This window comes from Meles meles, chromosome 10, assembly GCF_922984935.1.
Source record: "Meles meles chromosome 10, mMelMel3.1 paternal haplotype, whole genome shotgun sequence".
Taxonomy (NCBI): domain Eukaryota; kingdom Metazoa; phylum Chordata; class Mammalia; order Carnivora; family Mustelidae; genus Meles; species Meles meles.
Window position 1 is genome coordinate 28864254 of NC_060075.1, and position 14132 is coordinate 28878385.

General features: G+C 41.7%; 1 protein-coding gene across 17 annotated transcripts in view; it reads left to right on the forward strand.

Moving 5' to 3' along the window:
• CADPS2 (calcium dependent secretion activator 2) overlaps positions 1 to 8403 on the forward strand; it is a 519834-nt gene extending 511431 nt beyond the window's left edge. For all 17 annotated transcript variants that reach the window (XM_046019950.1, XM_046019953.1, XM_046019955.1 and 14 more), the window contains 2 exons: positions 1545 to 1649; positions 7412 to 8403. In XM_046019950.1, the coding sequence (XP_045875906.1) occupies positions 1545 to 1649; positions 7412 to 7582 (276 nt within the window). In that variant the 3' untranslated portion in view covers positions 7583 to 8403. The remainder of the gene's footprint in view (positions 1 to 1544; positions 1650 to 7411) is intronic.
• Positions 8404 to 14132: the final 5729 nt, after the last annotated feature.

The window sequence follows — 14132 nt, forward strand, 5'->3', positions numbered from 1 at the left end:
ATTTAAGGATATATCTTATTTTTGTAAAACTTGTTTCTGATACTTTTATAAAGTCCAGAAAATTAAGAAAACAACCTTTAGGAAAGAGCAAAATTGGGTACACGAATAACATTTTTTTTTAAAAATCATAGCCTGTCTCACATTTTAAAAACCTGGAATTTTCATTCATCCATATGCTATCATAATGTTTAGCAAATCAATTATTCCTTTTAATTAGCTTATCTCATTTTATGTATGTATGTTCAGTCTACTAACAAATTAATAGAAAAAAATCTTACAAAATGTGACACTGATTCATGTTTCATTGAGGCTTAAAATACCATTTTTTATACGAAGTTTTATCAGAACCATGTTAAATACAAGTCCAGATGAATTTCATACTTACTCGTATCAAGTAAGATTCTCTTCACAGTTGAATTTACTATTTTATTATGGAAGAAAAATATTTTTTTAAGATCTTTTTCCTGTGTTGGAATACCTAAACACACACGCATCCCATGTGCCTGACCTCTAGTGTCACTATATTTCCGTATACAAAAGAGACACAAAATCCCTTCTCTTTCCAAAAACTCTTGTCATTTCCTACGAGCTGAATGGACTTTGCTATTTCTCAAGGTTACCTGAATGAGGAGCATTATTATTTTTACAGTATCACCCAAACCTAGTTCTAGCATGGAGTGGCGAATTCCTTAAAATGCTACCGCTAATGGTAGATTGCCCTTTAAAAAAAAAAAAAAAAAAAAGTCTTCTTTTATTATACCCCTAGACATTACCTAGGAGCAGGAAATTACATGAGAGAAAGAATAAAGAGGAAAAAAATAGGAACCCTTCAAAAACACTAGCAAAATGAAACCAGTTCTTTCACAATTTAGTCAACTGACCTCTTCTTTTTGTTTCTGATAGACACAGCAATTCCATCCTGGTAAAATGCCTTCCTAAGGTCCAAAATCTTTATTTTAGGTGGTTTTAAAGCATCTTGGCAAATATTCCTCAACCACTAGTAGGTAAGGGTGTGATTGCGGATCCCTGGCTCCTAAGCCGTGGCAGGGCTTTCCGTCGCTTCTCTAGCCTGTTATTTCTGGGTACTGACTGCATGTATCATGGCATAACGCATCCGCTCTTCGATTTTTACATAATGTACAGGCTAATAAGAAATTTCCCTCCGAAAATAATTCACCTGCTTCGTCCTGCTGTTTGGGAGCCCATTCAACCCGTAACGTGTATTTAGTGCCCTTTGTTACCTACAGATTACAAAGCAGGCCACTAGGCTACAAGTGCGGGAACACAGTTTCCCATGAATATGTTCCGGCTGAAAGACTCATGTTAATTCATGTAGAGAACAGCCCAGGTCAACGTAGCAGATTTTCTAGCAAAACATACAATTCTGTTAACAGGAAATTATAGCATTATTGACTTCAAGTGCTGATCTGTGGTCATTCCAGAGTGTGTCATTACCCCCTCATTACCGAATCTGTTACATGAATACTGCAGAGGCTGTTTTTCTGTTTTGTTCTCCTCCCCTCTGCCCCCATCCTTCTTTCCAGCAATGGTACAGCAGTTCCATGAAAGTCATTTGTGTCTGGTTGGCTGATAGATTAGACCTTCAACTTCATATTTACCAACTGAAGACGCTCATCAAGATTGTGAAGGTAAACAAAATGTGTTTGGATGTGAATTGCCCACCAAGCTATGAAGAGTATTGGCCAGATATTGACATACAAAAAAAACGGTGTTTGATGTAACTGGGTGGATGTAAGTACTTTAAAAACATCGCTCTCAGCAATGACAGGCTACTCTTCACTTACATTTTCAGTTAGATTATTAAGTCAGTGCTAATCATTCTTTTCTGCCCTAATGAAATATATTTGATCCAGTAATCACATTTTAAGATAATGTACAGAAAGCCTCGGACACATTTACCTGATTGTAGTAGGTCCACAGTAATTTGGTATTAAATTTCTCGATTATAGAAATGGTTTCTCCTTCGTATTTATTAGGATCATGTATCATTATGAAGGCTTTTGAATGTTATCTGCCCACAGCATAAGGAGAGTCATATCCTGACATGAAAGTCACACAGTCACTGCCTGACTTCCTTTGGAAGCACGCCCCATCTCACACATAAGAGATGATCAGTTTGATCATCAGTTTGATCCCAGACAACCAACAGGTGTCCCATCACTTAAGCAAGGCCATTTTGACATTTGTTCTTTGAAAGAAAAGGTTAACAGCTACAGTTAACAGCTAAATAACAATTACAGTTATTTAGTAAGGACTTTAAAATCATATATTTATTTAACATGATTTTTCACACTTTGTATATTCTAGTGGAAACACAAAATTTACCACAAGTATAACTTTTTCTTAAAATTGAGGCAAATCCTACCTTATGCCTAAAAATATAACAAGTTATTGAGAGTCAGCTGTTCTTTTAAAATGATGACCTTCACTTCCATTTTAGTTTCATTTATCAAATGGAATATATATACCATATGTATAGATCCAGATCCATATATATGTGTGCCCATATATGTATATGTGTAATAGGCATATATATATATATATATGTTTGTGTATGTATGTGCATATATTACACACACACACACACACACACACACACACTCAATGTTTCTTAGTGTCATTCCTGACCTACTGTTATCAGCATCACCTGGGAACTTGTCAGGCATGCAAATTTCCGGACCCCACCCCAGACCTACTGAATCAGAAACTTTGAATGGGACCCAGCAATATGTTAATAAGCCTGCCAGATGATTCTGATGTTAGAGTTTGAGAAGAACTATTATTGCATTATATCGTTAAGTTTTATCCACATTAAAATACTTTCCAGCATTCTCTAGGTTCCTACAGTTTAATTAGAATACAAGTTCTTCTGTGCCATAGCCACACAGGTTATCACAAATTAGAAAGAACCATAACTAGGAAAGTTCTGTTCTAGAGTGAGAAATTGGCCAGTCCACTGGACCATAAAACCAGACCAGTCATGTTACAGTAATAGCAATCACGATTAGTCATAAATAACAAGTAAAATGATAGCCCCCCACTCATTTTTTTTTCAATTACTTTTTTTTTTTTTAGATTTTATTTATTTGACAGAGAGGTCACAAGTAGACAGAGAGGCAGGCAGAGAGAGACGGAGAAGCAGGCTCCCCACTGAGCAGAGAGCCCAATGTGGGGCTCGATCCCAGGACCCTGAGATCATGACCTGAGCCGAAGGCAGAGACTTAACCACTGAGCCACCCAGGCACCCCGCCCCTCCCCCACTCATTTTTAATACTACTAAGCATACTACATTTCACTGGACAGAATCTCTTTGGTCCAGAGCTGTCCTTACCAGGTGTTATTTATTTTACAAAGAAACTGAAAGCACACTATGATCCCTTCATATTTGCCTTCATTTCTGCAATGTTTCTTCCTTGTTTCTATAAATGTGACTTGGAGAGCTTCCAAATGAAGTTTGTCTGTCATCAGAGAGAATCCGGGTTATCTATGTATACCTTCTAAATATCTATGTATGTTAAGGTTGCAGTCTGTACTGTGACTAATATTGGGATAAGCTGCTTACCCTTAAAATCAGCCATATTTTTCAGAAAGGACCTAGTCAGCTGATCGACATTCATTGATAGATTGTTAAGTTCTCTGTTTTCAGAATAAAAGTCTCCATTGTTTACCAGCCCATCATCTGTTTCTTTCAACGTTATTCCTTTTCTCATATTCACATTGTCATTACAATTAAAGATCAAGCAGCAATGAATATTTTAGCAGAATAAAATGACAATGTCATGAACTATACGGTGACATTTCCATTGTACTCTAAGCCAATCAGCTTATCTTATTTTAACATAGTCTTCATTATGGGCTACCAGTAGTCAAGACTGATAAATATGAAAATAAGTTTCATGAGCATGTTTGAGTTTCCATGCTTTGTTTTTCACAAGCAGGTCCCCAGACTCAAAATTCTTTCTTTGCCTGATACACCTAATCAAATTGTAGAGCTTTATTTAATAATTAAAAATTATTATTTTCACAGTGAAAATCAGGATGAATTAATAATTTAATGTTTTAATTGTTCCTTTTCCTACTTTGAATGTAAACAGACTTTGACCAATTTCATACATAGATTTATAATTCTTTAGAACCTATATGGTTATTTACAATGTTCATTTCTCAGTGAATTTAAGAAGCTGTTAAAGAGCAATGTATACAATGGTGAAGGTCCCTGAGTAGGCTTTCCTCCCATCCACATCACCTAGAGTAAGCCAGCATGCTACCACACAGCAGGGCATCCCATGCAGGAGCCAGGCTGCACAACTCTGGCAATCTCGTCCTTACTACTCCACAGGCATAGTCAATCTTCTGTGCCCACCAGAGACATCTGTGCCCACAGATGCCATCAAGCTGTCTGTGACAGCCAACTTTGCCCCACAAAGACGCTTAGATAGTAATCGGTTCATTCATGTTGCTTGCTAAGAAAATACAAATTCCCCTAAGAGTTTCACAAAGAGTTTAGGACTAAGAAATTATCTACAGGTTTTAACATCAGAATGAGGCATTGAGGAAGGGAGAAAAATAGACTCCTCGAGAAATCAAAATGACTGATGGATTTGCGTTCTCCCTAGTGACCATATGATGTTTAAAAGCAGTGAACATAAATCAGCTGCCTCTTTTTTTTTTTTCAGATTTTATTTATTTATTTGATAGAGATCACAAGTAGGCAGAGAAGCCGGCAGAGAGAGAGTAAGAAGCAGGTTCCCCACCGAGCAGAGATCCCAATGTGGGGCTCAATCCCAGGGTCCTGGGATTACAACCTGAGCTGAAGGCAGAGGCTTTAACCCACTGAGCCACCTAGGCGCCCCAGCTGCCTCTTCTACTAAGAGCAAAGAAGACAAGTGAGCAGCACCCTCATGGCAGGCCCTCATCTTAAATAAGACCTAGCAGACCTTCGCTGGCAGCCACAGAGGATGTCCCAGAGTCAATAAAGTTTTATGAGTCCTAAAAAGAAACAGAGAAGATAGCAGGGGTACATGTCCTGCAGCTCCCCTAACTGCTTATTGCCTGGTGATAAAATAAGGAAGTAGAGTCCTAACAACATGTCAATTAGAAAGCTTTCAGGACTGTAAATCCACAATACAAATACGTTCTCACCAACATACTGATGATTCAGCTAAGTCTAAGGAAAGTCAGTTCTAATAATAAGAAAGTAAGACAAACTCAGTGTATGATTATCAGCAGAACAATCATACTTCATGTCCAATGCATTATCTGTATGTGAATATTTTGTGTGCTAGATATATTTTTAATCGAACTATTAAACAGTTACAGTCTTGCACACAAACCTGTGATAATAATACCATGTGTATCAGTTACCAGATTTTCGGGACAAAACTTGCCTTTCAGAGCTATTTCGACGGGTTTTGATGCAAATTATGTAAGTTTTGCTAGAAAAGAGTTCCACCTTAGTCATAATAAGCTTAGAAAAAGCTTAGAGAATATGAAGGTGGTGGGGTGTAGGTGTCTTAAAATGTAAGTAAAAAATAGTTCTGATCATTTAAGAAAAAAAACAGTCCCTGAATCAAATTGTTATTTGCAGTTAAGATACTGCGTCTGATACTGTGTATAACATTTCTCACAGTTCAGTGTATTTTTGGTGGACTGTGGGGGTGAACTTTTCAAATGTAAATTTAATTTATAACAAGTGATTATCCAAATGAAAAAAAAATTTATTCACCCTCCGTACTGCTTTCAGCATATCACCTCTGAAACTTAGAATGATACTGGGAGCATGAGTCAGAGTAAAGAAGACAGGAAGATATGTGAAATACCAGGGGTCCCACGTCTTTTCTATGGTTTTACTCCTTCCCCCAAGTCTGTTAGTAAGCCAGGTGTGTATATCAAGGGGATCAAGATGCCACTCATCAGCAGCATTTCCTACCTCCTACAAATAAGTACCTAAAATTCAACCATGTGAATATTATATATATATAATATAGAAGGAAACTTCTATAGATGAGGGAAACCAGGCATCTCTTAATGTTAATTTTCCGCCACTGGAGTTAGAGTGTGGGGCCAGGAAGTACAACATTTCTTCTTATTTGACTTTCTTCATCTATTAAGTATAAAGCAAACAGCAAAAAAAGTGCCCACTAGAAATCATTTAGAACAAAACAACGGCACAAGGTACTGGTACTTGAGGGCCCGTCTATTGACCTCTAAATGTAACCTAGGACGGGAAACAAGATCTTAAAAGATAGCATTAAAAACAGCCTTAGAAGTGCCTCCATACAATGGGATATCTTCTTTTAAAAAATCAATAATAAGGGGGTGCCTGGGTGGCTCAGTGGGTTAAAGCCTCTGCCTTCGGCTCAGGTCATGATCCCAGAGTCCTGGGATCGAGCCCCACATCGGGCTCTCTGCTCCGCGGGGAGCCCGCTTCCTCCTCTCTCTCTGCCTGCCTCTCTGCCTAGTTTGATTTCTCTCTGTCAAATAAATAAAATTAAAAAAAAAAATCAATAATAAGATACCAGTCTTGTTTGCCAAAGAAAAATCATATCTTAGGAAGATTGGCCTTAAGGGGATGAGTGAAATAAGGGAAGATTTATAGGTTTGTATCTTCTGTGCCAAAGAGCCCAGCATTCTGTTGTTCTTGTCGCTGTTCTTAGGGATCACTACATAAACACTAATGTGTTTATCCTATTTTTGACATATAATACATCAAATTATATACTTTTCACAGAAAATACAAATACATGTTTTATTAGCCCATCTATGGAAGCTCTGTGCCAGAATTTGACACTTCACATTCCAAGGGAATTTCAAAGGGAAAGGGCAGAATTCATACAGACTTCTGGTGTACACAAATTTTTACCCATGGTACATATAATAAATGTTATAATTCAGAAATACTGAAAGTGCACATTTCTTTTACCAATAATAGGAGTAAATCTCTCCATCCACATTTCCCTCCAACAAGCTAATGCATTTTATAAAATATATTTTTTTGGTATTAAAGGAACTGAAAAACCAAGAATTCCTTCCTATTAAAAATGTACATCAGTGCATATCATTTCACCTTTGTTCCCAGTCATTCAAATAGTAAAGTCTGCGCAACCAGGAATATTTTGGAGGAAAGCTCATTTGTCATCTGTCACAACATTTTGATCTATTCAGAGTGATCCTAGCTTGAAAAGCAGTATCCAAAGTCTCATTTCATTTTCTCCCCAGAAATACACCAACAAGCTGATTGACACAGGCAGCTAGGATTGGGATCCATTAGTGATTTGTCCAAGATCATTTATGAAATGCCAACCGAGGATATATGCATGTGGACATCCATATTGACATCCACACATACAACCCCTAAGTTCTCTAAGCAGATTCTCTCTTCTTCCTCCAGAAAACGTACAGGGACTTCCGACTGCAGGGTGTGTTGGAAGGCACGCTGAACAGTAAGACCTACGATACTCTGCACAGACGGCTAACGGTGGAGGAGGCTACAGCCTCTGTCTCGGAAGGAGGAGGACTTCAGGGCATCACCATGAAAGACAGCGATGAAGAAGAAGGCTGATAATCCCAGCGCTGTAGGAGGAAGGAGGATGTTGACCTCGTTTATTTTGTACCCCATCTTTGTAATTACATCGATTGTCTGGACCAAATAAAAATGCTTGTATTTAGCTCCACTTTGCAAGGAGTCAACCAGGAAGTAGAGTGAAAGGGGAAAATGCCAAGTTTTTTTTGGTTTTTGTTTTTAGGATCAGCCTCTCCAGTGTAGCTTGACCTAAAATGGGCTTTGGCTTTGTTTGTGATTGGAACATGATTTTGGGGTTGTTGTTTTTTTTTTTTTTAGAAGCTTTGACTTTTTCTTCGGTGATTACATCAAAGTAGTGTCCTCTGTGTGAAATGAGATCTGCATTTCTCAGAGTATGATATTGTGAGAAGAAGCCACTCCGGATCACTGCGTCAGCTCTATTGTACCCTTGTTAAAATGCTGTGTATTTAATAGTTTATCATTTATGTGTCAGGGTTTGTCTGGGTTTTTTTCATAGTTAATTTGCCATTGTTGTAATGTGTGTAAAAACTTTAACCTTGGTTCTTAGTACTCTGAGTTCATCTGCAGGCTTAAAGGACTGCCAAACCAAATATAGACTCGCTCCTCTGTCAGCTTGTGTCCTGTTCTATTCCGAACATACCTTTCAAGTTTAGAAAAAAAAAAATCCCAAAGCGTAAGGTAATTAAGTGTGCCGCCATCAACATACCGCTTTCTCCTACTTCTAAATGTAACAGCTTGCAGGCAATAAAAATGTATTTGGTCAAAACCACTTCTGTATTTATTAGACTTATATAAATTAAATGCAGTAAAAAATGTTTGCAGTATTACAAACATCCCAACAATTTGGCTCTGTTTTTCCTTTTTGTTTTGTTTTGTTTACAATCAGATGAATAAAAGATACTAACACTGCTTTGCACCTAATGGGCACACACACTTCTGAAAAGAATAATTACGAAAGCATTGTTCCATAGCAAAAGTAATGTTGACTATGTACTCATATATTACCAACATTAGCAATTTGTGTTAACTAATAATACTAGGAGTGCTAGTGATTTAACTAGCATTTGACGTATTAGTCAACAGTTATTTCTCCCCCCCACAGTATTTTCTTGCTATAATTTTGAAAGTAGATTACACTGTATAATTTCTCTATGAATTTTAATTCTTGTATTTTTTCCCTAAAATATCCTGGCATATTGTGCTACTACATTCATTCATAGTAATTTTTAAATGAGGTAAATTAATGCAGAATAACTGGAGGTATCCTGAATCTGTGTAAACTCTAGTTCGGGAATTTTGCAAGTGAAACAACTTCTTAGACCTCCAAATTCATTCTCTGACAGTGTTGTAAATGATCCCTCAGGAGCTGGACTGGTCCACAAAAATCCATTTGATCTGGTTATTGTATGATACTGGTTTGGGCTCAAATCTAGGTCCTAGGGGTAAGACCTCCTGTGACACAAGATAAACATGAAAGGAGATTTCTTCACCTTTCCTGGATTAGAGACTAAATCTCCCAACTCAGTGTTGTGGGAAGGCAATTTGCCCTGGAATGCTCTCTTTTCCTCTCTCTGTCCTCATATCCAATAGCACCCTGTCTTCGGGCCACCAGGTGTCCAGTCCTGCTTCCCTAAACTCAGCGGTACCCTCCCCATGCTTGCTGCTGCACAGCTCAAGCGGCTGTAGACTCTGAAATTACCCACCCTTGTTTTCCCTAAATGCCTGTGTCTTTGATATAGCTCATCTCTGAGTAATTGGCCCATGTTGTCCTGAACTATGAATGATGAATTACTGATGGCCCCCCTTAGCCATATATAGAGATACTCAAGGATATACCTAGCTAATCCAATTCATTTATGCAAGGGAAAGCACTTGGGGTCAGCAGGATCTTGCTGCTGATCTGAGCTATTTCAGCTGCCTATTGGCCCTCTTTGCTGGTCAGCCTCCTGTAGTTTCTCTCCAGATTTGAACGTTCTCTGCTCCTTCCCTTCTGTGCCCAGGAGATATCTAAAAGCTCCATTCCCCAGTCCAACGTCCAGTGGCTTCCACAGAGAGGAGAGCAACAAAGGCAGGTAGTGGAGATGCTCACAGGTATATGACGACTTTGTGGACCAGCTTTTGAGGCACAGAAAGGTGTATGAAGAGAAATTTATAAAGTAACTGAAAAAGAATGAAAAGTCATTTTTGGGTTTTTGCCCAGAAATTCTCTTCAACATAACTGCAAATTGCTTGAAATGACTTAATAATTGTTCATTGGTCTGTGTAACTGTTAGGGTGAATACCCAAGCATCTGTCTATTAAAGGAAGCCAAGTGTTATTTTTCAAGTATTAGTTCATTAAAAGGGATTTAATTGAAAGCCTAACAAATCTTACAATTTTTTAAAAAATGAAAATCATTTATAACTCAAAAGAAATAGCTCTACCCTCCTAAATGGTAGAGAAAAAGCTCTACCTTCCTTGGGGGAAGGGCCCAAAGTGCATCCTTTGGGCATTTTAAGAAGTGTTGCTGGAGAAAATAATGCAGTCTAATATCCAGCTGGAATGGGTCTGTTAAAATAACACGTCTAAAAGGAAAGTTTCTCCAAACTCATGGAGAAAAATAATAATAACTCCTTTTCCCGGAAAGGGAAAGAACCACGCAGAGCTTAACGTAAACCTCTCAGCTCCAGCTGTGGGTCGTTCTTGTATTCACGGATTTTTCCACTTGAATTCCCCTTAGTTCTTGTTCATTGTCCCTCGCTCTGCAGAAAGGATTTCCTGCTACTTTTGCAGTAAACGCCGGTGCAAAGTGTCTTAGGGCTCCCACCCCGCCCCCCACGGTCAGAGCCTGGCCTGGCCCGGCATCGCCCTCCTTGGCCCGCGAAGACTTCAGGTGAAGTGTCCGTGAGCTCCTGGAAGGTGCGCTTGGTGAGAAAGGTCACCCGGCCATTGCTCGGCCACGGCTGCTCATAGAGCCCTCCCCTGCCGCGACCGTCTGCCCTCCGGGCGGCGCGTGCCCCCAACCACCCGCCGCGAAAACCCGTGGGGACCCGGGGCCGGCCCTGGGCGCAGGGGCCAAGCGAGCCGGCCTTGCGCGCGATCCCCGCGAGCCGCAGCCCAGAACCTGCCTTCCCAGCCCCTCCCGCCACGCGTTTCGTAGAAGGACCAGAGCCGGGAGATCGGAGCGAGAGTTCGGTCTCTTTCATGTCTTACTCCCCAAACAGAAAATGGAAATTTCCCGGTCCGGGTCCCTTAAGGGAAGTGATGGATCGATGTTCCTGAGAGACGGTCACGGCCGCCGCCGGCTGGGCGAGCGCTCTCCCGGAGAGCAAGCGGGTCGGCCCCTGCGCGCTCTGCCCGCACCGCCCGCCAGAACCCTCACCCGCAGCCCTCCACGTGTCCCATCGGGGCCAAGAAAAAACAAACCAACCAAAAAGTGGACTAGTTGTGTGCGGAGTTTGGAGGCCTGATTTGTGGCCGTTTGGGAAGACAGTGCTCATCCTACCTTTGCATGGGGTCCCCCTCCCTCACCCCCACCCCCTGCCCGACTACTGTGCGGGGAGCCGCGGTCGGGAACCGGTTTCTTTCCAGCTCTGCTCGCCGGCCGGGCAGGAACCTTGGGGAAAGCGGACGGCTCAGATGGCTCTGGTCCTTTGCGGCAGATAGAGTGGAGCCCAAGGGCCCCGGGCAGCAGGGAGGAGGCGAAGAGGAATTGGGAACCCCACAGTCCCCGAGGCACGCGGCCGGGGTCTGCCCACCCCACCCACTTCCAAGAGTGAGGCTTTCCCCCAGCGTTGGATGAAAAATGGGGGCAAAGAGGACTTAATCAGTTCTTCTCTGTGACGCTGAACTAAGATACTTAAAGGAACAGAAGCGGATAAAGACCGTGAGCACAACGCTCTGAGCCTGGGTTCCCGAAGTCACGAGTGACAGTCAATCACGCCCTTAGTCCGTGTGCAATTTGTGATCGTTCTAAGGGAATAGGCACTGGAGCGTGAGACTACACTACTGAGAAAAGAGGAAGTGAGGGTAGAAGAATTCGATGTGCTTCCCAAATGAAGAAGACTCCTGGTTTAGAGAAATAGACCAGAACCAGGTGTACATGACACAGTTTGGTAAATCGTAGTAAGCAGGGCCTTGGAGGCAGAAAACCCTGGATTTGCCTCCTAACTGATTCACTCTTGCCTGCGTCTGAGCTCTGTGTCCTTGGGCAAGTCACTTCACTTCTCTGTAAAATGGCCACTTAATTGCGGAGGTGATTGTAAGAATTAGAGGCATATAGTAAGTTGTGGCCAGTACTAACTAGCTCTTCGTGAGGAATGGATTGAGAAGAAACCGTGGTAGGCCTCCCTCTGCCAGCGTGCACCACCACTCTCTGGCCATCCTCCCCGGGGTGGTTTCAGGGTCCTTCGACATCATAGCTGGCTCCGCGGATCTTCAGCCGGGTCTCACCCTGGCGTGTCAGTGGACTGGCTAGAATTGTCCGGTTCCTGGGTTTTATATAAAGCCGGCCAAGTGGGAGGAGAGGAGTAAACGGGGAGGGGCAAACCTATTCGGGTCTGTTGCAAGGGCCGGGAGAGCAGCCCTTGGAGCAGTGGTTGGGAGGGGAGGCCGCTGGAAACGTGCCTTTGGGCCACGAGGGGGATGATGTTGGTCAGGGGCTCTGAAACCGGACAGGTATGATCCAGAGATGCTAGCCGTATAAGCAAGGGATTTCAGACCTCGGCCCGTACCCAGTAGGTCAAGTTCAAGAGAATTTAAGGGGCAAATTGGTGTTCGTTAACGTTTCCCAAAGTTGAAGGAAACCTAGGCTGGCGTCCTGCGTCTCAGCCCAGAGATGAGCGCGCAGGAAGCGCTTGGAAAACGCGCAGCGGAACCGAAAGAGAAGCAAAGGAAAGCAAACCGTCGCAGCGTGCCCCAAGCCGCCCTCAGAGCCGCGGAAACCGAGCAAAAACCGCAGACACTGAGGGCCACAGTCAGCACCGAGTCTTGGCTCAGAGCGCTGAACTGACAGCCCTACTAGGCGGTCAGGAAAAAGCCAGTAATTTGGAGACCGGCCGGGGCCGAGGGCACGCCCCAGGGTCACAACCCAGCGTGTCCGTGACGAGGAAGACGCGTGCCCTGGTGGTGCTGGGGCCAGACACTCGGTGGCCTCAGGGAGGCAGAAACCCATCGCTTACCAGAGGCGAAGACGCCTCGCCCTGCTTTGGGCTGGGACTAGAGCTACTTTTTTTTTTTTTTAACCGGAGGGATGTCTCCCATTTTAATCATTCCCTTAAGGCAGCCTGCCTTCAGCTTCTGAGTTCCAGATCCAGGAATTTACACACACACACACACACACACACACACACACACACACCACTCCGGAATACCGCAGATGCTTTTAATCTCCCTGTACTTCGCAACTTTACACTAAAAGTGACTGTATTTATGTGCTTATTTGTGGGTGACTTTTAAAAGGTAACAAACACATTCTCAAATTGTCTAAATTTCCATCCCTAGGATCCGTGGTTCTCAAGTCAAGAGTGGAAGTGAAGAGTTGATCTCGAATTCAAGAATCATCAGGCAGGGTAGTTCCCCTTTCCTGGGCTCTGGTATACACTTGCTTTATGGAGCCCCTACACACACTGTGTACCTTTGCAAAATTAAGAGTTGTATGTCCAATTATGTCCCTTTCTGCTTTAAATCAGCTCTAGTTTGTCTTTTAACACTACTTCCTCGCTAACACTCAACAAGTCAACACCTCTTTGGGGTGTGATTGGCAGAAAGAAACATTTAAATGCTGAAATTTGTTGTTTAGGGCATTTCCCTAAAACGCCAAGGAAGCAAAACTAATTGTAACTTTGCAACAAGATTTTGGTAGGGAAGTAGGAAAAGTTTCATTAAAAGGGGGGTTGCTTAGGAAAAGGTCAGAACCCAACAGGACTGTATTTCAGAAAGTGGAAAGTGAAACACGGAAAGGCTGGGGTAGCAGCAGATTGTGGCAAAAGAGAGCTTTGTTAGAACCTCCCCACCCCCAAAGCCTGGTAATAATTTTAAAACACACTTCAAAGTTGCTGTATTGAAGAATTGCTTTCATTGTCATTCATTCAAACTGCCCAGTTCTTATTTAATTGTTGTTACATTGTGTGATTGCTAGGTGTGTTCTTCCATATAATTAGGATAGTCTATCAGAAAGTTGATTAATTTTAGAAATGCATAACTGCCTCTAAAGAGATGAAATCTGCTTTAATCAAACTGGGATTTTTGAAAAGCTTTTGTGAAAGGTTAATTCGTCGTTCTTTAGAAGAAAGTGTCCCCTGGGGACCTCAGGACTGAATGTGGGAGAGCAGGCCCCTGAGGATAAGGAAAATCCTCAAAGTTGTGAAAAATAATATAGCAAATGTGATTCTTTGTGTGTATTTTAACATGTCCATGTATCTAACCAAAAACTGAATCATTGAGCAGAAGGGTTGTTTTTTAAATACAGTCATCTGAAAAATATTTTGGAAAAGTTTATAGCCTAACTTTTTAACAAGATGATAGGTAGCTTTTCATATGTAAAGTAGTTAATTTTAAAATCTCTTTTCAATCTCCAAGCTTCCCAAGA